The sequence below is a fragment of the Chanodichthys erythropterus genome, chromosome 22 (genome assembly GCF_024489055.1).
Source record: "Chanodichthys erythropterus isolate Z2021 chromosome 22, ASM2448905v1, whole genome shotgun sequence".
Classification (NCBI taxonomy): domain Eukaryota; kingdom Metazoa; phylum Chordata; class Actinopteri; order Cypriniformes; family Xenocyprididae; genus Chanodichthys; species Chanodichthys erythropterus.
Window position 1 is genome coordinate 9,814,016 of NC_090242.1, and position 24,299 is coordinate 9,838,314.

The following is a 24,299-nucleotide window of genomic DNA, read 5'->3' on the forward strand; positions in this document are numbered from 1 at the left end:
AAATAATAAACATTTATTAAATTGCTTATTAATAAATTTATATTAATAAACTATTAAAGCTTATTAATAAACATTCACCTTTTGTCTATTATTGTTGTATCTAATTGCATCTGGTTTTTAATTTCCCAACTATTTTGGGTTCATTTTAAGCTAGCCATATACAGGGAGTGCAGAATTATTAGGCAAGTTGATTTTCTGATCATATTTTTTTTCCAAGCACATTTTACCAATTCCAATCCACATCAATCTTAATAACTACTATTAATATTGTTTTTAATCATTTATAAGTGATATATAATTGTTCATGAAGGCTGGAAATGAAGAATGAAGACACGTTAACTGCAAAATAATTAAGAATTAAGGTGAAGAATTATATAGACAGACAGCTTGAGAGTGACTCCTGAAGGACCAGCACCACATCCTCTTGTACCACTGTTTGAAGAAATATGACTAAATGATCTTCCAAAACTTACTGCCAGATTCTGGAAGATAAATTCTTCAAACAGTGGTACAAGAGGATGTGGTGCTGGTCCTTCAGGAGTCACTCTCAAGCTGTCTGTCTATAAGGCCTATAAAAACCCAGTCTTCATGTACTTTATAACACTTCAGCTTGTGATTCTTATTAAGAGCGGATCATTTTTTAGGATTCTTCACCTAACCTAAGTCTCTGAGATCCTGACACCTCACACTTCTGAAGACTCCAGGTAGGTTTCAGTACTGGGAAATGGTGGCGCTGGAGACTAAAGGGTTCCTGATGGTTTCACACTTAATTCTTCACCTTAATTCTTAATTATTTTGCAGTTAACGTGTCTTTTCTTCTCCAGCTGTTTTTGTATGACCCCGCTGACCCAATGAGCATTTCACTGTCCAATGGTCATGCTTTAACTTTGCAATTTCTAGTATTACATTAGTATTGCGTCCTTCTCATGAGTATTTAATAATTTTTGACTTTTCAGTCTGAGTTAAATCTCTTTTTTGGCTCATTTTATCTGTAAAAGAAAACCTGCCTAATAATTCTGCACACCTGAATATAGGGCATTTTTTCATTTCCAGCCTTCATGAACAATTATATATCACTTATAAATGATTAAAAACAATATTAATAGTAGTTATTAAGATTGATGTGGATTGGAATTGGTAAAATGTGCTTGGAAAAAAAATATGATCAGAAAATCAACTTGCCTAATAATTCTGCACTCCCTGTACTGTAGCAATTTTTAACAATAGTTGGTTTAAATAAAACTACCCAGCAGGTTGGGCAAACATTTAACCCAACCGCTGGGTTAAAACAACCCAATTGCTGGGTTTGTCCATTTCCAACCCAACTTGGGTTGTTTTTAACCCAGCATTTTTTAGAGTGTAGGCTCCTTCACGCAGAACGCGTTTTTGCTTTGAAAACAAGAGTGGAATGGGGAACAAAAAAAGTTTTTAAAAGTTTAACTGTTTTTAACTTGAGCGTGGTGTTTTTATAACGCCATAAAAAGACGTGTGTGCAGCGGTCATACGCGTGCATCTTGCATGTTTACATAGAAAGACAATGGAAAAGTAGCCCCTAAGGCTGCATCCGAAAACTGAAAAATGCTGCCTTCAGAGGATGCATTCCAAGGTAGGAAGGCATCAAGACACATCTGAATCAGGGTTGCCAGATTTTCCCGACAAAATCCGTCCAATTGCTAATCAAAACTAGCCCAGTTGCATTTCAGGACAGGTAAAAATCACATTCCAGGGGCTAAATATAATGTTATTCAGGGTTGCTTCAATCCGTGGATGTGAAAAACAACTGGTGACAAGTTTTCCTGGTCCGAAGTTAGCTTCACTTCCTGTCTCACGAGACACCTTCATCTGATGGATTTTTAAAGGCAGCATAGACATATCCTGCACTGCCTTGATATCCCACAATCCTGTGCTTTCCATTCTGTGACAGTTGAACTAGAAAAAGAAAGATGAGATCTGAATTTGGTGTGTAAATGTACATTTTTGACCAACGTTTTCCACTTTTAATGTCATTTCTAGCAAGAAATGACTATAAATATTCACTTAGTTCTCACCAAAGCTCACTCTATTTTGCTGTAGATCGTTATACGGTTATGCTGCCTCAGAAGTGTGTCCGAAATCAGTTTCATGAGGGACCTTCAAGCACAAACGCTGCCTGCAAAGTCATTGCCTGATAAGGCAGCAAGGTAACAAGTCTAAGTTTTGGGATGCAGCCTATTTGAGGGAAACGGGAACTGCACAAGACTAAAAGACTACAAAACAACAGCAAAGTGTGACAGTTCATTGTTGTAAAAGGTCACCAAAAACAAAATAAAAAGTGAAATAAAGTATTTTAATCAATGTCTATATCAACATAGATTTTGTTATTCACTGTTTACCTGTAGTTACATCAGTGACATAGAAACAGTGTTGACATCAAGCATGATGTAGTCAGTTTGGGGTTTCATAACAGCAGAAAACAAAGTCGTGCACACCTCCGCAAACTTCAGATCTGGTGTGAATAACACAAGAAACTTCCATATCCAGTGCACCACTTTATCTGAAGTGTCAGATAATGGTTTTCCACTACATTACCCAAGTTGTTGACATTAGAAGGAGAGAAACAACTGCTTGCTTCCTGCCTGCTGAAAGGTATCAGAAATGTCAAGCGTTTGTGGTTTGTCTTTAAATGAAGTGAATCACCACCGCATACTTTGGCGTCTTTGTTCTGTTGTCTTTTGTTTTGCTTGTTTCTAGCGAAAAAGATGATTATCAGACCCGACTGAACGTGAAGACGCTCTCTGGAGAGATGTGTGATGATAGGGGCTGTTGACAAACTCTTACAAAATACTCTGACAAAACAGCTGATCTGCTCAAAGTGTTTGCCAAGGATTGTTAGTGATTTGAACTACAGCCAAGATGAATCTTTGCTAAGTCTAAATGCATGCTTTCACTTCACCCGACTGTATTATTGTTCGTGCACGTCGTTAGGCCCGTTCTCGTGCCCGTGTGGAGCTCGTCTCTGAGATTGCTCAAGAGTCGTACGGCGTGCAGCGCAGACAGGAAGTGCTCAGTGCCAGGTAAAGTGCCTGTGTGGAGGTCTTCAACACCCACTCAACTCTCACCCGTCAGCATCGCGTCAACATTTTCCACTCAGCACGTTGTGCGCAGAGATTAACTCAACGAACGAATCTAGGGCAGAAGTGCTGGTCGAAAATAGCTCGTCTTTTCCACCGCATGCATAAATTATGAACCATTTCTTTATGTACATAGTAACACAGTGCTGACAGTAGTAAAGCGGTCTTCGGTTTCTTTGACCGGATACTTTTTAGTTCATTTTAAACGGTCCTGCTGTGTGACAAACGCAAATACTCCATGCAGTCTCACTATTAATATAGTATGATAGACTTTTAAATCTTGCACTGAAAAAAATTTGGATTTACTTAAAAAAACTCATTCAAAATCATTCTCAAATAATTGCAAAGAAACAGCAAGTAACACAAGTGTTGCAAAAGTGACTTGTCAAGCAAAGATTATTATCAAAAATGCTTGCTTAATTCAGTGTGTTACTTGCCGTTTCTTTGTAATTTACTTGCAATTTCTAAGTGAAAATTTTTCCTAGTTTTTTGTTTGTTTTTTTCTCATGTAAACTCTACTTTTTTCTTTTTCATATGGGGAAAAAAAGCTCTTATGGAAAGAATTAGTGAATGCCAAAACCCACCGTCAGACCCAAAGTATATATTATAGACATGGCAAGCAGAATTGGAAGAATGCCAAAAATAGCTAATTATTTGGGGGGAAAAAATCAAAAAGTGGTAAAAATATACTTCTGCTCTTTTAAATCCAAACATGTATAAAAGTGGTAACCTGTGATTGTTAAATAACTATTTAAGCGTATACATTTAACCACCAAAATTTGCGAAGATTAACCAAAAATGTTTTTGGCCTGCCCAGTTTTGAATGTCCCAGTTTTTATCAGGACAAATTTTGAAAGACCTGTTTTGTAAGATGGACCAAGAAAAAACATTTACAATTTTTATCAGAAGTACTTTTAAAGAATTTTTCATTAGGGCCATCAATGCATTGCGATTCGTGGATCGTTTTTGATTTTTTTTTTTCAAATGCATCGCAAAGTGACCCTTTGCCAGGAGTTTGATTGACAAGCGATCTAACCAATCATAACGCTGAATCCCACATTTTGTCCGACAAAGCAGTCAGGAGTTAGAAGATTAACCTCGGTGGACTTGAACTTAAAAAATGGTGTGTACTGACGTCTTTCTGTGTTTGAAAAAACATTCCTTCTGATGTTCATTCATGTTTATTTGAAGCTATAAATGAACTAGTAGGAAGAGATGATCGGTTCATGAGCCGTTTGAGGCGCTACAGCAATCCGTCACGACACAAAGCGGTTTTTATTGTTTGAATTTCTTAAAAACTACACAGTTTGAATCAGGTGGATAGTAAGGTGAGTAAAGATTTCTGAAATGGAAACCAGGGACATTTCCTACTTGAGTGGTCAAAATCTTTATTCATAATTTATGATCTATTTATTAAAAAACGGGAACAATACATTTTTAAATGTTTTTGTTTTTAATTGTTGTGGATTCCTTATATTATTACATTAATAATTATTATGAATTAGTTTGATTATTCGGATTTTTGCTCTGGTTTTAACACAATTCACCCAAAAGCTATTACACAATTAATAGTAACCAAGCACAGTTCAAAACAATATGCCTGTTATAACAGAAGTATGACTTTACATTACAAAAATAAAACAACATAAATATAGCAAGATAAGATAAAACGGCATTTAATGAATATTTTAACATTATTGAATTTAATATTTTCACAAGCTGTTTTTCCTGTTTAGAAATTACAACTGTTTTAACTTTTAACTGTTTTTAACTATTATTTTAGACTCATTTTAAGCACAAAGTAAGTTGCAGGTGTATTATTTATTTTATTTTAATTTTAATTTATTCATATTTGTACGGAAGAGGATTAGGGCCAAGCAATAATAAAAAAATAAAACCATCTCGAGACTAATGTTGTTCATTTTGAGAAAAAGGTTGAGATAAAATGTTGAGAATAAACTCGTTAAATTTCAAGAAAAAAAGTCTAAATAAAATTTTGAGAATAAACTCATTAAATTTCGAGAAGAAACTCGTTAAATTTCAAGAAAAAAAGTCTAAATAAAATGTTGAGAATAAACTCGTTAAATTACGAGAAAAAACTCGTTAAATTTCGAGAAAAAGGTCAAGATAAAATGTTGAGAATAAACTCGTTAAATTACGAGAAAAAAAACTTGTTAAATTTTGAAAAAAAGTCGAGATAAAATGTTGAGAATAAAGTCATTAAATTACGAGAAAAAAAAACGCGTTCAATTTCGAGAAAAAAGTCGAGATAAAATGTTGAGAATAAACTCATTAAATTTCGAGAAGAAACTCGTTAAATTTCAAGAAAAAAAGTCTAAATAAAATGTTAAGAATAAATTTGTTAAATTTCGAGAAGAAACTCGTTAAATTTCAAGAAAAAAAGTCTAAATAAAATGTTGAGAATAAACTTGCTAAATTACGGGAAAAAACTCGTTAAATTTCGAGAAAAAAGTCGAGATAAAATGTTGAGAATAAACTCGTTAAATTACGAGAAAAAACTCGTTAAATTTCGAGAAAAAAGTCGAGATAAAATGTTGAGAATAAACTCGTTAAATTACAAGAAAAAAAACTCGTTAAATTTCGAGAAAAATGTCAAGATAAAATGTTGAGAATAAACTCATTAAATTATGAGAAAAAAGTCGTTAAATTGCGAGAACAAATTCGTTAAATTATGAGAAAAATGTTGTTAAATTTTGAGAAAAAAGTCGAGATAAAATGTTGAGAATAAACTCATTAAATTATGAGAAAAAAAGTCGTTAAATTACGAGAACAAACTCGTTAAATTATATTATGACTTTTGACATTTAATGACATTTTATTTCGACTTTTTTTCTCAAAATTTAACAACTTTTCTCAAAATGTAACGAATTTGTTCTCATAATTTAACGACTTTTTCTCATAATTTAATGACTTTATTCTCAACATTTTATCTCGACTTTTTTCTTGAAATTTAACGAGATTTTTCTTGAAATTTAACAACTTTAATCTCGAGATGGTTTTATTTTTTTTATTATTGCTTGGCCCTAATGCTCTTCCATATATCTGAGAGTACCTTCACCACGTGACGAGTGTGGAAACGTTTGTGGACGTTTAAAATTGTGCAAAACAATCCTGCACCCTGCTGAGGCCCTGTTATAAAACATACAAACAGTATTACTTTAATTTAACATGAATAGTTAGTATGTTATACCTTGAAACCAATAACAATGTTTATTTTGATATTTGATGATAAAGGTCTTGGTCTTTCGGTCTTTCGGTCTTGTGGACTTACAATGGCCGCTGCGTACGCGTGTCCATTAAGTCCCATTCGTCATTTAAGCTTAAAGAAGGGTGCTCGTGAGCGCCCCCTTTGCGGCTGCGATGTTCTTTATAATGGAAAAAAGTTCTTTAGATTATTCACGCTAAAGCCGGACACACACCTAATGACGAGCTGAATAAAATAAAATACTTACACACCGACTGTAATCGCCGACTGAACGCAACTGGATGCGTTTGAGCACGATATAGTGAATCATTCCACCAAACCGGTACGATTTGAGCTTCTTCAGTGTATTTTATCTATTGGGTCACCAAAATATATTTTTAACAGATTTTTGTATTAATTGAAATGTCTCCTTTAATAATGTTTAAAAACATGACATACATTCTATGAAAGTGGGATATGAATAATGAAATGAGAAAAAAAGTCCATTCATTTTGCCATTCCCATAAATATCCATCTGTGCTCTTTTACTGGTGATGTTTTCATGATTATTCATTAAAATCACATCATTTAGTTCTGTACCTCAGTAACCCCGTTACACAAGCCAGAATGAACTGATACTTGTGTGACATCATTAATAGGAAGTGACATCATAGAAGTCTTCTGAACAACATTGTGAGCAAGTTACCACCTTCTTTAATAATTATAACTAAATGATGTTGTGAAATTGTGTTTTCTCGAGCTTAATGACTCGTTACATCAATTAAAGATAGAAAACTATTACTTGTGGAAATTATCAACATTATTCATGATTTCTTTATCATGCATGTCATGCGCTCTCCATTTATTCACTAGATTTAGAGCAGCGGCCAATTTGGGCAAAAAATCTCAACCCCGTCACACCTATGTATTTATTATTATTTTTTATTTTTTGTTAAGTTTATGAAAGTAAGTTAAAGGATTAGTCCACTTTCAAATAAAATTTTCCTGATAATTTACTCTTTTCTAAATGCTTACGCTGTATCCTACGCCTTCCCTATTCTACTTACGGAAAATGTAACTGGCACCACGTTTGTTCTGTAAGTTGAATAGGGAAGCCGTAGGATACAGCATAAGCTTTTTGAAGAATACGGAAGCACGTGCAATGCGATCATCTGTTTATATAAAGCATATATAATTGTTGTTTTTTTTTTAGAAAACGACCGATGGTTTCTCTAGATTAGACTCTTATTCCTCATCTGGGATCATGTAGAGCTCTTTGAACCTGCACTGAAACTGACATTTGGACCTTCAACCGTTTGGTGCCCATTGAAGTCCACTATATGGAGAAAAATCCTGGAATGTTTTCATCAAAAACTCTTTTCGACTGAAGAAAGAAAGACATGAACATCTTGGATGACATGAGGGTGAGGAAATTATCAGGAAATTTTTATTTGAAAGTGAACTAATCCTTTAAAATTAGTTGAATTCTGTCTGAAATGTTCAGATCAATCATAAGAAAACTGATCAAAAAATGTCCATTTCAGGCTTTAGTAGCAAAAGTGTGCGATTTTATGTAACTTTTATATTTGTGATTACTGAATTAGTGTGAGGCACATCTGATTAATAGGAAAATGTTGATTTAATCACAAATCACATTTTATAATAATATTCAGAGAGCTCCCATAGTGTCCATAACTTAAAATAATGACCCATAATAATAGGGATTTGATGCCTGAGATGGGAAAACATGTTTTTGTGGGAGTTAAATGCGTCATTAATGTTGTGGGGTGTTCAGAAAAGCAATACATTTTGGTAAAAAAATCTAAAAATGTGTAAGTCCAAATCATCCAAATTTGGTGGAATGACTCAAGTATCGATTTGCATTCGTAAGGGGTCGTTAAGTGTGTCCCGGGTTCTGTTACAAGGTCACGCTGAACTTTAACACTTTCTTGTGTGAACAAGCTTTATGACGGCTGCTACCAACAAATGAAAGAGCATGTGGGACAAGAACTAATGAAGCAGCTGGGTTCCTGACATGAGAAGTGAGATCATCTGCCTTATTGGAGCTCATTCAGTGAACAAAGCCTCCTCTGCTGTGAATGAACTGCTTCCGCCTGAGCGTCGTGTCGTACCGATCAAAAGATTATTGTGAAGCACTGATGTCTCTGCGGTGAGCCTTGTGTCGCCATCTTTATGAGGCTCTGTAATCAGTGCCAAGCAGAGCCGGCCTGTGACGGGCATTAGAGGGTGCGAGGATGTGAATGATGTGGAAATGGAGATGAGCGTTTGTTCCCAGCATTGATCCGCACATGAAGATTGATGGTGGGAATGAATGTGTTGATCTGTTTTCCCACACTCATGTGTACATTTACTTTCCTGCGCTCCGAGTTTGATTCGCTATCATGGGAAAACAAGATGGTGGCGTGTTGCTGGAGATTCCTGTGGGTTGAGATTGTCTCGGAGACCATACTGTAAATGTCTTAATGCCATAGTTAAAGAGCGTTATATATAGGAGGCGTTATTAAGACAATATTATTATATCATTTCAAACCTGAAGAATCCCTTGTGACTTTAACTTTAACCAAAGAGTGCTTCAGAAGAATATAGTTAAGTGTGACCTGAACCAATGTAATGTTTCGGACACTTAATTGCAATTAAATTAAAATAAAGTTTAAATTACACTCTAAAAAATGCTGGGTTGTTTCAACCCAAAATTAGGGTCAAATATGGACAAACCCAACCGTTGGGTTAAAAAATGCATTTAAAAATTTAACCCAATGGTTGGGTTTGTCCATTTTTGACCCAAACTTGGGTTGAAACAACCCAGCATTTTTTAGAGTGTATGTTAATTGCAATTAGCTGAACTTTTAAGCATATTTTTATATACTGTATAGTTTCATAATTACTTCTTCTATTATCTTTGAAATAAGGTTAAATGTTAAAATAAAATATATTAATGCTGGGTTGAAAAACAACACAAGTTGGGTTAAATATGGACAAACCCAGCGGTTGGGTTAAATGTTTGATCAACCTGCTTTGTAGTTTTATTTAACTCAATTATTGATTAAAAATCACTGTAGTTCTTGCTTAAAATGAACCCAAAGTATGTTGGAATTTAACATTTATTAATATGTTTAATAAAACAAGTTTAATAATTAAACACTAAACATGTATTAAATTGCATATTAATAAATGTTCACCTTTTGATTATTATTGTTCCCTCTAGTAATTATGGGTCTGATTTTTAATTTTCCAATCTATTTTGGGTTCACTATAGTCATTTTTAAGCAATAGTTGGGTTAAATAAAACTGTCCAGCAGGGCGGTCAAACATTTAACCCAACCGCTGGGTTAAAACAAACCAGTCACTGGGTTTGTCTATATTTAACCCAACTTGGGTTGTTATTAACCCAGCATTTTTTTAGAGTGTAATTTCTATTGAAAGTATCATGTATTTACAAATATATATAATTACACATTAGTAATGATGAAGTTGCAATTTAGTATATTTAAAATATATTAACTTTAAGTCAAAACATAATACAAAAATACACAAAAAATAATAATTCATGCACTGGTCAATTTTGAGACTTTGTGTTCTTTGGTTTTCATAAAGTTATGTTTCTATAGTGAAGAAGAAAAAAAAACATCCAAAATACAGTTTTAAGTGTTTGTTTTATTGCACTTTATTTTTTCTGAAGGGTTGATGATATAATTCGCCTGATTTATTGAACATTTTATGCCTAAAAACATGCATATTTTCTGTCTGTTGACAGTATCTTCTGATTTATGAAGTGATAAAAGAGAAATCCAAAATGCCCTCTGTAAAAACCTTTAATATGCCAGAATCTTTATCTAATGTTCAGATTTCTGTTCTGAAAATGTTTGCAAATATTTATTAAGATAATGCATCGTTTGAATATTTAGACATTTCAGAAATTTGTTTGCATTTTTTAAAGTAATCAATCAACTGTACGGTGAAATCTATTATATTTTTCTTCACCTGAGCTGTCTTGCCTTAATTGAATAATATTAAAAAACAATTAAAATTGTAATCAAGTTTCACACCTTCATTGCTTTCATTCGTTTCATCTCATGTGTTTCTCCTTTAGAAGGTAATGACATTAAATGGAGGACAAAAGAAAAATCTCTGATTCATTCGGATGGTCCACTTCAGACTGACTAAAAGTAACTCGGTCCACGTTAATTTAATCTACTAACCCTCACTAGCACACACTCTCATGAGGGTTCGCTGATGTAGTTGCAGTTACTGAGTGTCTGAGGTGGACCATTGAAATAAAGTGTTACTGAAGTCACAGAGATCTTACTAACCCCGATCCGATGGTCACATTAGTTTAAATGTTTAACATTGATTTAACAAGCTTGTATTTCACCTATAAAGCTCTGAATGACCATCATCTGAGCAGCCGTCTGTCTCTAAAGCACTTCAGGCGCTTCATATACAAAACCTTTAGGAGGTTTAGTGTTCATTTGTTAAGTTTCTTTTAATTCATATTTATCTTAATTAAAGGTCATGAATTAAAAAGCATGCAAACTGAAATAACCTGTTAAACATGAAAGTATTATGCAATAATTAATAGAATCTGTTTGGCATTGGGCTTTATTACACTTTATTTTACCTTGTTACGGTGTAATTATACATTTAAGTACTGAGTAATAGAGTTAGGTTTAGCATTAGGGTTAGTTGCATGCATTATACTTACTATACTTTACACTCTAAAAAATACTGGATTAAAAACAACCCAAGTTGGGTTAAAAATGGACAAACCCAGAGATTGGGTTGTTTTAACCCTTTTAATGTTTGACCCATTTATTTAACTCAACTATTGTTTAAAATGACTGTATGACTGACTTAAAATGAATCCAAAATAGTTGAGAAATTAAAAATCAGACACATAATTACTAGAGGCAACAATAATAATCAAAAGATGAACATTTATTAATAAGCTATTTAATACATGTTCATTGTTTAATTATTATTCATTAATAAATGTTCATTTATTAAACATATTCGTAAATGTTAATTTTAGAATAAACCCATTTTAGGTTCATATTAATCAAGCAATACAGTACATTTTAACCAATATTTAAGTTAAATAAAACGACCCAGCAGGTTGGGTCAAACATTAAAAGGGTTAAAAACAACCCAATCACTGGGTTTGTTCATTTTTAACCCAACTTGGGTTATTTTTAACCCAGAGTGTAACTTGTAACAAAGACACAGTCAAATAAAATATCTTGAAAGTGTGTCAAGCCTTCATCAGTGTCTGTTGTGCTGCTCGTCATGAACCTGAAATTCCTGCGCTGCACCTGAAGGGGTCAGTCACATTCAGGTTTGTCAGAGTTTACGTTTGACTCTTTAATCTAATGTTCATTTCCAGAACATACAGTTTTATGACTACACACTAACTCTTGAACTGAAGTGCGCGGGTCAGAAAACAAGACGTCTTTGTCGCAGCAGATTTTCTCGTTTGTTGCAGTTAGGCTGTGGCTTTAAGGTTGTTTGTATGAAATGATCCTGACAATCTCCATGAAGCTCCCATGTTTCCCAGCATTCACAAAGAGCATAAAAATAAACCAGGCATGAACACTGGAGCTGGATTTCAGTAGATTTACTATTGTTATCTGACAATACCAGTGGGTTTGCTTCTCGTCTTACAGCCTGATGGTTTAGTGACTGGATTATTAATAAATGTCAAATATAATCGAGGGTGAATGAATTAACACACATGCTACATGCCTTTATTTCCAAAGCTTTTGCAGTTTGAAAGGATTTATTTTTGCTTTTTCATTTAGACGCTTCCTTCCCCTCATGAAGGGAGATTTAAGAACAGAATTACAAATTAGTTTGTTTATTTATTTATTTATTGTAATAAGAAAAAGTATGTGAACCACTTGCAGAATCTGTGAAGATGTGAATAATTTTTGAACAAAATAAGAGAGATCAAACAAAATGCATGTTATGTTTTGTTTAGTACTGTCCTGAGTAAGATATTTTACATAAAACATGTTCACAAGACAAAACAATAACTGAATAATAATAAGTATGTGAAGCATTGATTCTCAATACTGTGTGTGGTCACCTGATGATCCACGACTGTTTTTGTGTTTTGTGATGGTTGTTAAACTGAGCTCTGTTCTTCAGAAAATCCTCCAGATCCTGCAGATTCTTCAGTTTTCCAGCATCTTCTACATATTTGAACCCTTTCCAGCAGTGACTGAATGATTTTCAGATCCATTTTATCATACCGAGGACAACTGAAGGACTCAAACACAACTATTAAAAAAGGTTCAAACATTCACTGATGCTCCAGAAGGAAACACGATGCATTAAGAGTCGGGGGGTGAAAACTTTTGAATTTGAATATCAAGGTAAATTGTATTTATTTTTTCTGCCGGGAAACATGCAAGTATCTTCTGTTGCTTCCGAAGGGCAGTACTAAATGAAAAACAATGATATTTAAAGAAAATAAGAAACATTGTGACATCTTCATCCTGTTCAAAAGTTTTCACCCCCCGACTCTTAATGCGTCTTGTTTCCTTCTGGAGCATCAGTGAATGTTTGAACCTTTTTTAATAGTTGTGTTTGAGTCCTTCAGTTGTCATCGGTATGATAAAATGGATCTGAAAATCATTCAGTCACTGCTGGAAAGGGTTCAAATATGCAAAAATGCTGGAAAACTGAAGAATCTGCAGGAGCTGGAGGATTTTCTGAAGAACAGAGCTCAGTTTAACAACCATCACAAAACACAAAAACAGTCGTGGATCATCAGGTGACCACACACAGTATTGAGAATCAATGCTTATTTTAATAAATTCAGCTTTTTTTTTTGTCTTGTGAACTAAATGTGAAATATCTTACTCAGGACAGTACTAAACAAAACATAACATGCAGTTTGTTTGATCTCTCTTATTTTGTTAAAATTATTCACATCTTCACAGGTTCTGCAAGTGGTTCACATACTTTTTCTTACATCTGTATATAATGTAAATGTATGTCCCTCTTACACTTAATTATACTGGTTAAATAAACATTATATAACAAAAGAGATGCATTTTTACATTTATTCAAAAATAATAACTAAAGACAGTAACAATTTAAACAATATATATTATTTGTGAACTAATGTTCATTTAATAGTCATCTTATTTTCAGCAGTCATCGAGACATGAAGATACCTTTCATTTCACCAAAACCCCCACAGTCATCATGTTTTCAGGCCATTTTATGTTTGATTTTGACATAAAGCGGTGATATCTGAGTGGCTGAGCTGTTTATTTACTTTTTAATTAGACTTCCCATTAACGTAATTGTCCGATTTGAGAACACACACTAAAACAAGAGGCATGAACCAATCATATCCGATCACATCCAATCATATCCGATCATATCCGGTCACAGCGCATGCATTAGGGAGTCTGTTAAAACTCAACGGGATCAGGGGAGGCAAGAGAGATGCAGCGTCCCGCTGTAACTTCACCTGCGGGTGTCGCTGTTGGACAGTGTTACTTCATAAAAACAAGTGACTTTTACACTTTTTAATATCACATTTTGTAATATTTGTGTTTTATTTTTGTAATAAAAGTAAAAGTCATAAAAGTAATCCACTAAAGGCCTTCTGAAGCGAAGCGATGGGTTTCTGTAAGAAAAATATCCATATTTAAAACTTTATAAGCTATACAGACGGCCGTACACATCGATTTACAGCAGAAGAGTGACCTCTGACCCGACACGTGACGCCTCTCACGGTTCAAACTCAAGCTCCTCTTCTCTTATATCGAAATCCTCCAATATTTCTCTTTAAAATGTCTCATTTTAGACTTCTTATTCATGACCGGTGTTTTGTTCTGCTCTAAATTCCTCAATGCGTCACGTGTCGGGTCAGAGGTCACTCTTCCGCCGGAACTGGATGCATACGGCCATTACTGGAAGCTAGTTATTATAGTTTATAAAGTTTTAATTATGGATATTTTTCTTACAAAAACCCATCGCTTCTCTTCAGAAGGCCTTTATTAACCCTCTCGTGTGGATTATATTTATGATGGATGGATTTTGGGTGAACTGTCCCTTTAATAAATGTTATAGCTTTCCTAGTAGCCTTCAGTAAATTAATTTATCTAAAAAAAATGATTCATAAAACATAAATATCAGTTGAACATATACTTTCCTCACTGATAGATGAAAATGAAAAGACTGAATCATTCAAAGCTTTCAAAGCAAAGTACAATCAACTTGGCAGTACAAGTCAATTCAACTTAAATTGCATTAAACTGACTTTTAAAAAAGTTGAAAACTCCTTAACTTATTCTGATGATTATTTCTGATATGTCTTCATAACTTATTGATCGTTTCATTTTCACAGTGAAGGAGGAATTGATCATTTTGGTTCATGTAAATCTATTGTTATCTGAATTTGTTGTCCTTCAAACATGTTAAAATGCACAGATGTAGATCAGAGAAAATGTGCTGGTTCATGAAAAACTCTCTGAACAAAATGAACAAGTTCCTCATTTTACAGCTTTTAAAAATAATGTAAGAAATAAAAGTAAAACTGGATGTGTTCCAGTTTATTACATTCTATAAAACATTGATAACTGAAGCATTTATGCTTCTAAGAACAGTATTTCTAAACCTGACCCTTTCGTTATACGATCTGAAATTACAAAAGTGATACAACATTTATTGTCAGGAGAAAATGCAATATTTCCATATTAATTGTGATTCAAATGCATTTTGTTTTATAAATCACACTATTATTGTTGGTAATTGTTGAGATGGACACTTTTGAGTCACAGTGTTTAAAAAGACACACTTCATGGAGAGTTTAGATCAGTCACACACACACACACACTCGCTCACGGACGTGTTCACACACGTGTGTTTTCCTCTGACGCTGGGGACTTTCCATTAACTTCATATTGTTTTAAACTGAGCTGATGATGTTTTCTATCCCCTAAAAACTCTCAAACAAACCTTTCTGCATCCTGGACATTGTTAAGAAGATGTCAGTTATTTGTTCAGCTCTTACTATCATGTTAGGTCTGACACACACACACACACACACACACACACATGGTGGTTTGTGTTCACTCAGAGATCTAAACAGTTATCCATCATAAGAATCTACATCCTGTCCAATGCCACATCAGTGTCCTGTGCGATGGAAACACTGGCCCCAAAGCCGCTGTTAAACATCAAGTCGACGCTCCACCCGCCCTCTCACCACTACAAACACACCACAGCAGCTCCACACGGCCAATCACAGCTCCTCCAGGACAAAAACACGCTTCGCAATTAATGCAGCCAATCACGTCGCACCGCTGCAGAATCCCACAAGACAAATCCAGTGGAAATGAAGCATGTGAGAATCCTAACCGTGTGTTACACTCCTAAAAACACACCAGGATCCTCTAAGCTTTCCTCTGCACTAAAGAGGGAAAAGTGGTTCTTTCAAGAACTGAAAGGTTTTGTGCCCTTTATTTTTAAATGAAAATGGAAGCAGAACAACATGAGCATCACATTTCAGAAGTGAGGATTTGGATCATGTTAAGGGTTCAAAAGATAAATACATAAATGTTTAAATGAATTACTATAAACATTCATTATTAAGCACAGATCATGGAGTTCTGTCAGAATGTTATATTATTGTTTAAAATGCATTCAGTTATTTGAAAACCACAATAAAATTAAAATGAATTGAATTGAACTGAACGCCTTTTTTGTCACTGTACACTCTGCTGGGTTAAAAACAACACAAGTTGGGTTGAAAATGGACAAACTCAGTGATTGGGTTAAATGTTTGACCCAACCTAATGGGTAGTTTTATTTAACTCAACTATTGTTTAAAAATGACTATATGTCTGGCTTAAAATGAGCGCAAAATATGTTGGAAATTAAAAATCAGACGCATAATTACTAGAGGCAACAATAATAATCAAAAGGTGAACATTTATTAATAAGCAATTTAATTATTATTAATTAAACATATTAATAAATGTTATTTTCCAAAGTATTTTGGGTCAATTTTAAGTGATCAATAAAGTGATTTTTAAACACCAGTTGAGTTAAATAAAACTACCCAGCAGGTTGGGTTAAAGATTCAACCCAACAGCTGGGTTTGTCCATTTTTAACCCAACTTGGGTTGTTTTAAACCCAGCATTTTTTTTTAGAGTGTAATAAGCAATTTAATACATGTTTATGATTTAATTATTATTCATTAAACATATTAATAAAGGTTAATTTCCGTTCATTTTAAGCAGGAAATACAGTAATTTTTAATCAATAGTTGAGTTAAATTAAACTAGCAGGTTTGGCAAACATTTAACCCAACTGCTGGGTTTGTTTATTTTCAACCCAACTTGGGTTGCTTTAACCCAACAATTGGGTTAAATGTTTGATCAACCAGTTTTGTTTAAAACATTGCTATATGGCTGGCTTAAAATGAACCCAAAGTAGGTTTGAAATTATTGTTCATTTAATAAACATATTAATAAATGTTAATTTCCAACATATTTTGGGTTCATTTTAAGCAAGAAATACAGTCATTTTTAAACAATAGTTGAGTTTAATAAAACTGGCCAGCACTGGGTTTGTCCATTTTCAACCCAACTTGGGTTGTTTTTAACCCAGCATTTTTAGAGTGAATGGATATATTGAAACAAGAAACATCAATAAAGCAATAAGCATGGCAATGCCATGATTTCAGAAACACACACAGACGTGTATCATAACATCTGCATGATTTTAATGTGTATTTTGTGTGCAGATTGAACTGATTAGTGAATTGATAAGAAACCAAAGGCACTGAGATGATCTCATGTGTGTCTGATCTGAAACACGACTGATTCACTACAGATAAAGCCTTGAGTGATCTTTTCATTGTCGGGTTTGTTGAGCATTATGTCTCTATCAAGCTCAGACATGTTTTAATGAACCTTTATAAAAGCATATGCATGCCACATATACAGGCTTTAATGACGTGTGATGACTTCATTCACGTCACTGAGAGCGTGTGTTTGTAATGAACACAGAGGATCACAGCCCATCTCAAGGTGTTAGAGTGATCCACAAAGAGCCAGAAAGATCCTGCTCCTGGAGAAGAAGAGGGATGGATTGACTGAAGTCTGCTGAATCAGAGCTGAAACATCTCATTTCTGCTGTCAAACTCGTACTGATGTTAGCAGTTATGCAGAAAGTGCAGTGAAATGATTGCATTTCTCTTTGTTTCAACAAAAGCAAGTCATTGAGAAACCAACTCCTTTTTACACAGTGAGAAAATGTACATCAGGTAATTTAACTGAAGAATTTCCTTTAACCCTAAAACAACACAATGCATCATTTAAAAAATAAATAAAAATAAAATTGAAATTTCCTTCATATTGTGCCATATTTTTAGACTTTTCTATACATTAATAACTGTACATCTGTAAATGTGTGCATGCTTATTTTATTCTTTATTATTGTGTTATATGCACTGGAAGCTCTTTTCTTACACTATAAAAAAGAATTGTTGGTTTAACATAAAAAAGTAAGTTGGTTGCATTAAAATTTTGAGTTCATTGAAATTAATGCAATGAAGGCGATTGATTTAATCAACAGAAGCTGATTTGACAAAAGAAAAAATAAAGTTTTTTTACACACCATTTTGCAATAATTTAATTACTTTAGATTAAGAAAGCACATCACATGACTGACACTTCTGCTTCAATATTTTATGCTTTCACAGAGTAAAATGTGTGTTAAAAATCATGCTTTCTGGATCAGTTCATGAACAGCAGAAGAAGCAGAATGATAAATGCAATTAATCCTGTAACTGTGCATGAAACGACTAATATAAATTCATAGTAAAATGGCAATACTAATACAGTATTTAGTGGGTGCATATTGTTGGTGATTGTCATACATTTCAGATCTCTTTTTATGCAACTGAGTTTTGGTATTTCAGTAAATATTCTTATATAATTTGTAAAATGAAGTTAGGAAGCGCTTGATGTCAAACGAAACAAACAAAAAACTCAACGCTAGTGGAAAAACAATGAGACTGAATGGAAAATGATGTTCCTGTGAGAGCAGCAGAACGATGAAGTTAATGAGAAGGAGAATGAACATTTATAAACTGAACTTTCCACTGAGGTAACCTGCAGAAGTGCAGCACGTTTTTGCACGCCGATCGAATCTCGCGCGTCTTAAAATAGAAGCCCCGCGTCGGTTTGCAGGCAGAAGGCAGAAAGATTATGCTTTTTCATTAATGTGTTCTGCACGCGTGTGCAGATGAGCGTGTGCATGTCGTATATGGGTTTGTGTGTGTGTGTGTGTGAGTGTGTGTGAGGCTTGAATGGTTGTGCTTCACATCAAAGGCTCAGGCAAGACTCTGCATTAACAAGCCCCTTTGTTTCCTGCCAGAGAGAGAGAGAGAGAAAGAGAGAGATTACAACAACAGGTCTCTCCTGAGCTGCGGAGGCCACGCTAGCCGCGCGAAGATCAACACCAATCACGTGACACGCGGGCGCCATGTTGGAGATGCCCACCGCCGCTGGCCTTGAAAATCCACAGCGATAAATAAAATTCAATCAAATCATCATGTTTCTTAATAATTGCGAGCGAACGCCAAGCGTAGTAAAAAAGCGCTGACCGTCGCTCGAAGGGTGCGGCCAATAAAAAACACACAAGTGGCTCGAGTTAAACTGTGGCTCGACCTCAGTTAAAGGATGTGATTTAATTAGTTTGCTGGAGATTATTTAGGAAGCACAGTATATAATTTTTAGGAACTGCACTTATCCTGGAAACCATCAAAGCTTGTGAACGCAGCCTGATGGTGTTGTTCTGTTCCACTGGAAATATTGGGTTAAAAACAACCCAAAGTTGGTTTGAAAATGGATAAACCCAGCGACTGGGTTAAATGTTTGATCAACCTGCTTATTGATTAAAAATGACTGTATTTCTTGCTTAAAATGAACCCAAATTATGTTGGAAAATGACATTTATTAATGAATTTAATGGCAATAAACATTTATTAAATTGCTTATTAATAAATGTTCACCTTTTGATTATTATTGTTTCCTCTAGTAATTATGTGTCTGATTTTTAATTTCCAACATATTTTGGTTTCATTTTAAACCAGACATATAGTCATTTTTAAACAATAGTTGAGTTTTTAACCCAATCACTGGGTTTTTCTATTTTCAACCCAACTTAGGTTGTTTTTAACCCAGCATTTTTACAGTGTATGTTTATTATTTAATTACATACATATTAATAAATCATATTTTCAATTTTTTTTGCGTTCATTTTAAGCAAGCAATACAGTCATTTTTAATCAATATTTGAGTTAAATAAAACTACCCAGCAGGTTGACCAAATATTTAACCCAACTGCTGGGTCAAAACAACCCAATCACTGGGTTTGTCTATTTTCAACCCAACTTGAGTTTTTTTTAACCCAGCATTTTTACAGTGTATGTTTATTATTTAATTACATACATATTAATAAATCATATTTTCAACATTTTTTGCCTTCATTTTAAGCAAGCAATACAGTCATTTTTAATCAATATTTGAGTTAAATAAAACTACCCAGCAGGTTGGGTCAAACATTAAAAGGGTTAAAACAACCCAATCACTGGGTTTGTCCATTTTCAACCCAACTTGAGTTGTTTTTAACCCAGCATTTTTACAGTGTATGTTTATTATTTAATTACATACATATTAATAAATCATATTTTCAACATTTTTTGCGCTCATTTTAAGCAAGCAATACATTCATTTTTAATCAATAGTTGAGTTAAATAAAACTACCCAGCAGGTTGGGTCAAACATTAAAAGGGTTAAAACAACCCAATCACTGGGTTTGTCCATTTTCAACCCAACTTGAGTTGTTTTTAACCCAGCATTTTTCAGTGTGGAAAGTGCTTGTGCTTATTTCCAGGTATTCATTTCTCACCTAAACACATCAAAACCTGCCGCTTTGATGAAAATCATTATGTCTCAAGTAAAGATTATTTTGAGACATCGGTTTCTCATAATTTCTCATGTGCTCTTGCTCCATCACGAACAAGCGACAGACACTTAATTCAATGCAAACATGTCGAAAAAACAGCAGGTTCTGCTCAGTGAACGTGTTAGCGTTGCGTTTCCTGCCCCTGTGGCTTCCAAAATGGTAAATTATACACTCTGACATTTGAAGTCACACAATGTCTGCGCAAAAGACAAATGCTGAAGATAAAGAAATGATCTAGGCCAGCTGAGGAACAAATCCCTAAATCTAGAACATAAACCTGACTTCTATCCGTCTGGCAGCATGCAAATCTGAGCTCAGGATGGAAAACATTGAGAAATCATTAGGAAAATGGTGCTTCCATGATAAGCAGCTGTCTATATTTAATCAAGGCAAATAAACAAGGTCTCATTTATAATTTAGATTTGCATGCATTAAACAGGCCATTTTTAATCCATTTATTAATATGCATGGAAGATATTGTATAAATATGCAGCCTTATGCAAATACTAGACACATTTTTGTTTGTGTTTAATTCTTATTCCCAGCTGTAGTTCATGACAGTAAATGTACTCAAATATTTCTGCACAGCATGGGAAGGAAGGATTCATTATTTCTCCATTAAAACTCAAAGAGTCAAAACTATAAAATAAGTCATGCACAAGAAGGTGATCGCTCAATATTTCACAAAAAAAAAAAAAATCATACTTTTCGCAAATGTGTCATTTAGGAAATTCTAATCAGCACATGTATTTAATATGCCACTAGTAACTTATATGGGTAATGAGTTGAAGTAACATGTAATTGACCCTGTTGGTATAAACACACTCTCCAAAAAGTTGTTTTGACCCAGCAGTTGGGTTAAATGTTTGCTGGGTAGTTTTATTTAACTCAATTATTGCTTGAAAATACTATATGGCTGCTTAAAATGAACCCAAAATACGGTCTAAAAAATGCTGGGTTAAAAAAAAAAACAAGTTGGGTTGAAAATGGACAAACCCATTCATTGGGTTGTTTTAACCCAGCATTTGGGTTAAATGTTGCCAAACCTACTGGGTAGTTTTATTTAACTCAACTGTTGTTTAAAATTACTGTACTGCTTGCTTAAAATGAACCCAAAATATGCTGAAAATTAACATTTATTAATAAGTTTAATGAATAATAATTAAACAATAAACATTTATTACATTTCTTATTAATAAATGTTCACCTTTTGATTATTATTGTTGGCTCTAATTATGGGTACCTGGGCTCATTTTAATCCAGCCATATATTAATTTTTAAACAATAGTTGAGTTAAATAAAACTACCCAGCAGGTTTGGAAAACATTTAACCCAACTGCTGGGTTAAAACAGCCCAATCACTGGGTTAAAATTAACCCAATCACTAGGCTTGTTCATTTTCAACCCAACTTGTGTTGTTTTTAACCCAGCATTTTTTAGAATGTAGGTTAGAAATTAAAAACAAGACACATAATTACAATAATAATCAAAAGATGAATATTTATTAATAAGCAATTTAATAAATGTTTATTTTGTAATTATTATATATTAAACATGTTAATATATAATAAAACTTTTTAAAACTTAATTTATTAAACATATTAATTTCCAACATATTTTGGGTTCATCTTAAACAAGAAATACAGTAATTTTTAATCAATTTAATCCAGCCATATATGAATTTTTAAACAATAGTTGAGTTAAATAAAACCACCCAGCACGTTGGGCAAACATTTAACCCAACCGCTGGGTTAAAACAACCCAATTCACTGTTATAAAAACAGAAAATAAAAAATAAAAATAAAAAAAAAATATTCTTTTTTTCAATTATGTTGATTGCATATTTGTAACTAAGTGTTAAATACCTTGTTATATATATATATATATATATATATATATATATATATATATATATATATATATATATATATATATATATAAACGGGACTCTTGTCTTGTCAAGGTAAACTGAAGCTCTTCCTCTGTTTTATTGCTCGATCGCTAAAAAAAAGACAATAATCTCTTTGATGACGGGTTCTTCTTGTCTCAGAAATCACTCATTCACGCGCTTATATCTTACTTTATATTTCAGTAAGTTGCCAGTGAAGCCATGTTTCTTAGATACTTTAGGCCAGTCTGAATTACTCTCAGTGACTCCACGGCTTCCCTCTTTAAATCATCATGTGTGTGTGTGTGTTGTGTGCACTGTATTCTCGTGGATATGAGAGTTTCTAATGATCTCCCTGAAGCTCAACAGTGTGTTCGTGTCCCTTTAAGAGCGGACCCCCCTTCGGCTCATTGTAGCTGTCAATCACGCGTCGGTCTCTTTGATCTTCGCTGTTCTAAAGCTCGACTGTTTGTTACTTTCAGGTCGCGCGGAGCGTCACAGCATAAAGAACTTTTCCTCCCTCGCGCGAGTCTCAAACGCTCATCAGAGCGCGGAAAACAGCGACGACAACAACAAATCAAAAAGTACATTAATAAAGTTCGCTCGAGCGCGTGAATATGCCGCAGCTGAACGGTGGAGGGGGAGATGATCTCGGGGCGAATGATGAGATGATCGCGTTTAAAGATGAAGGAGATCACGAGGAGAAGATCCGCGAGAGCGCGTTCACGGAGAGCGACCTGGCCGATCTCAAATCATCTCTGGTCAATGAGTCCGAGATCAGCCAGAACTCCAGCTCTGCGGTAAGAGCGCGCCGGGAGCGCGTGCATGCGTGTGTGCAGATGATGTTGTGGTGATGTGTGAGAGAAATAAAGTGTGTTTGTGATGAACAGGTGATCAGAAGAGGACATCAGGAGGATCAGAGGATCTACAGCGATAAACGAGAACATCTGGACGACGGTGAGACTACACACACACACACACACACACACACACACACACACTCACACAGAGAGAGAGAGAGGAGTTCTCTTAATATGACAAAGTGTTGTTTCATTTTTGTTTGTTTCATTTTTAATTTTTTTAGGGAAGAGTTTTTAGTGTGCATTACTTTTCTTTTTCTCTTTTTTTTACCTGTATCTACAAGCAACTGTGTGTGTGTGTGTGTGTGTGTGTGTGTGTGTGTGTGTGTGTGTGTGTGTGTGTGTAGGTGTGTGTGTGTGTGTGTAGGTGTGTGTGTGTGTGTGTGTAGGTGTGTGTGTGTGTGTGAGTGAGTGACCTTGTTTACACAAATCTGTGCGTGTGGCTTTGCTTGAGACAAAATTGCCTCCGGAAATTTGCTAACATTTCTTGAACGCATAAAGTCTTATTTTAGTTTTGGCTTGAATTAAAAGCATCTTTAATTGGGGAAAATTAAAAACTTTCGTCTAGCTCTGATATGTAACTGATGGACTTTTCTCGGGGGAAAACCTGAAATCTGCATCCTTAAATAAGCTGTTGACTCATATATTTTTTTTTGCCTCTAAAACAGGTTTGATCTATTTCCGTTATTTGCGCTTTAGAATCGAAACCGCTTTGAAGAGAATCTGTGATTGATCATCGTTATATATTTTGGAGACCGTCTGATTATGATTATGATGTTTTCACATGTTGTTGTGTCTCGTTTTCTCCCTTCAAGTGCCCAAACATCAAGATGGTGGAATGTATAAAGGACCGTATTCTGGATACCCGTTCCTGATGCTGCCGGAGCCGTACCTCCCGAACGGACCCGTCTCGCCGTCTGTAAGTTCATGACAGCACTTCTTCCGTCTGTATCTGATCAGAGGAGTCCAGGTGTGTGTGTGTGTGTGTGTGAACCGCACTGAAGTTTGCTGAGACAGGCCTGTAATTACACTAGAAGAAAAGGGCACTGGAGAGTCCCGCTCCGCTCGTTTGATTCGAATCTTAAAGGGATAGTTCACCTAAAAATGATTTTACTCGCTCTTTCCTCTGCTGCTGAACGCACTGGAAGATATTTTGAAGGATGTTTGTAACCAAACAATTGTGGGGCAAAAAATCATACAGGTTTGGAACATTTTCATT

The 24,299-nt window shown here is 34.5% G+C and overlaps 1 protein-coding gene across 8 annotated transcripts in view; it reads left to right on the forward strand.

Annotated features, from left to right (window-relative positions):
* Positions 1-22,648: 22,648 nt before the first annotated feature.
* Positions 22,649-24,299, forward strand: part of tcf7 (transcription factor 7) — a 56,943-nt gene continuing 55,292 nt past the window's right edge. For 3 of the 8 annotated variants that reach the window (XM_067375109.1, XM_067375115.1, XM_067375116.1), the window contains exons 1-3: positions 22,650-23,020; positions 23,111-23,177; positions 23,896-23,999. In XM_067375109.1, the coding sequence (XP_067231210.1) occupies positions 22,838-23,020; positions 23,111-23,177; positions 23,896-23,999 (354 nt within the window). In that variant the 5' untranslated portion in view covers positions 22,650-22,837. Of the gene's footprint in view, positions 23,021-23,110; positions 23,178-23,895; positions 24,000-24,299 lie in introns of all 8 variants that reach the window. The other 5 variants (XM_067375110.1, XM_067375112.1, XM_067375114.1 and 2 more) reach the window with 2 other exon arrangements.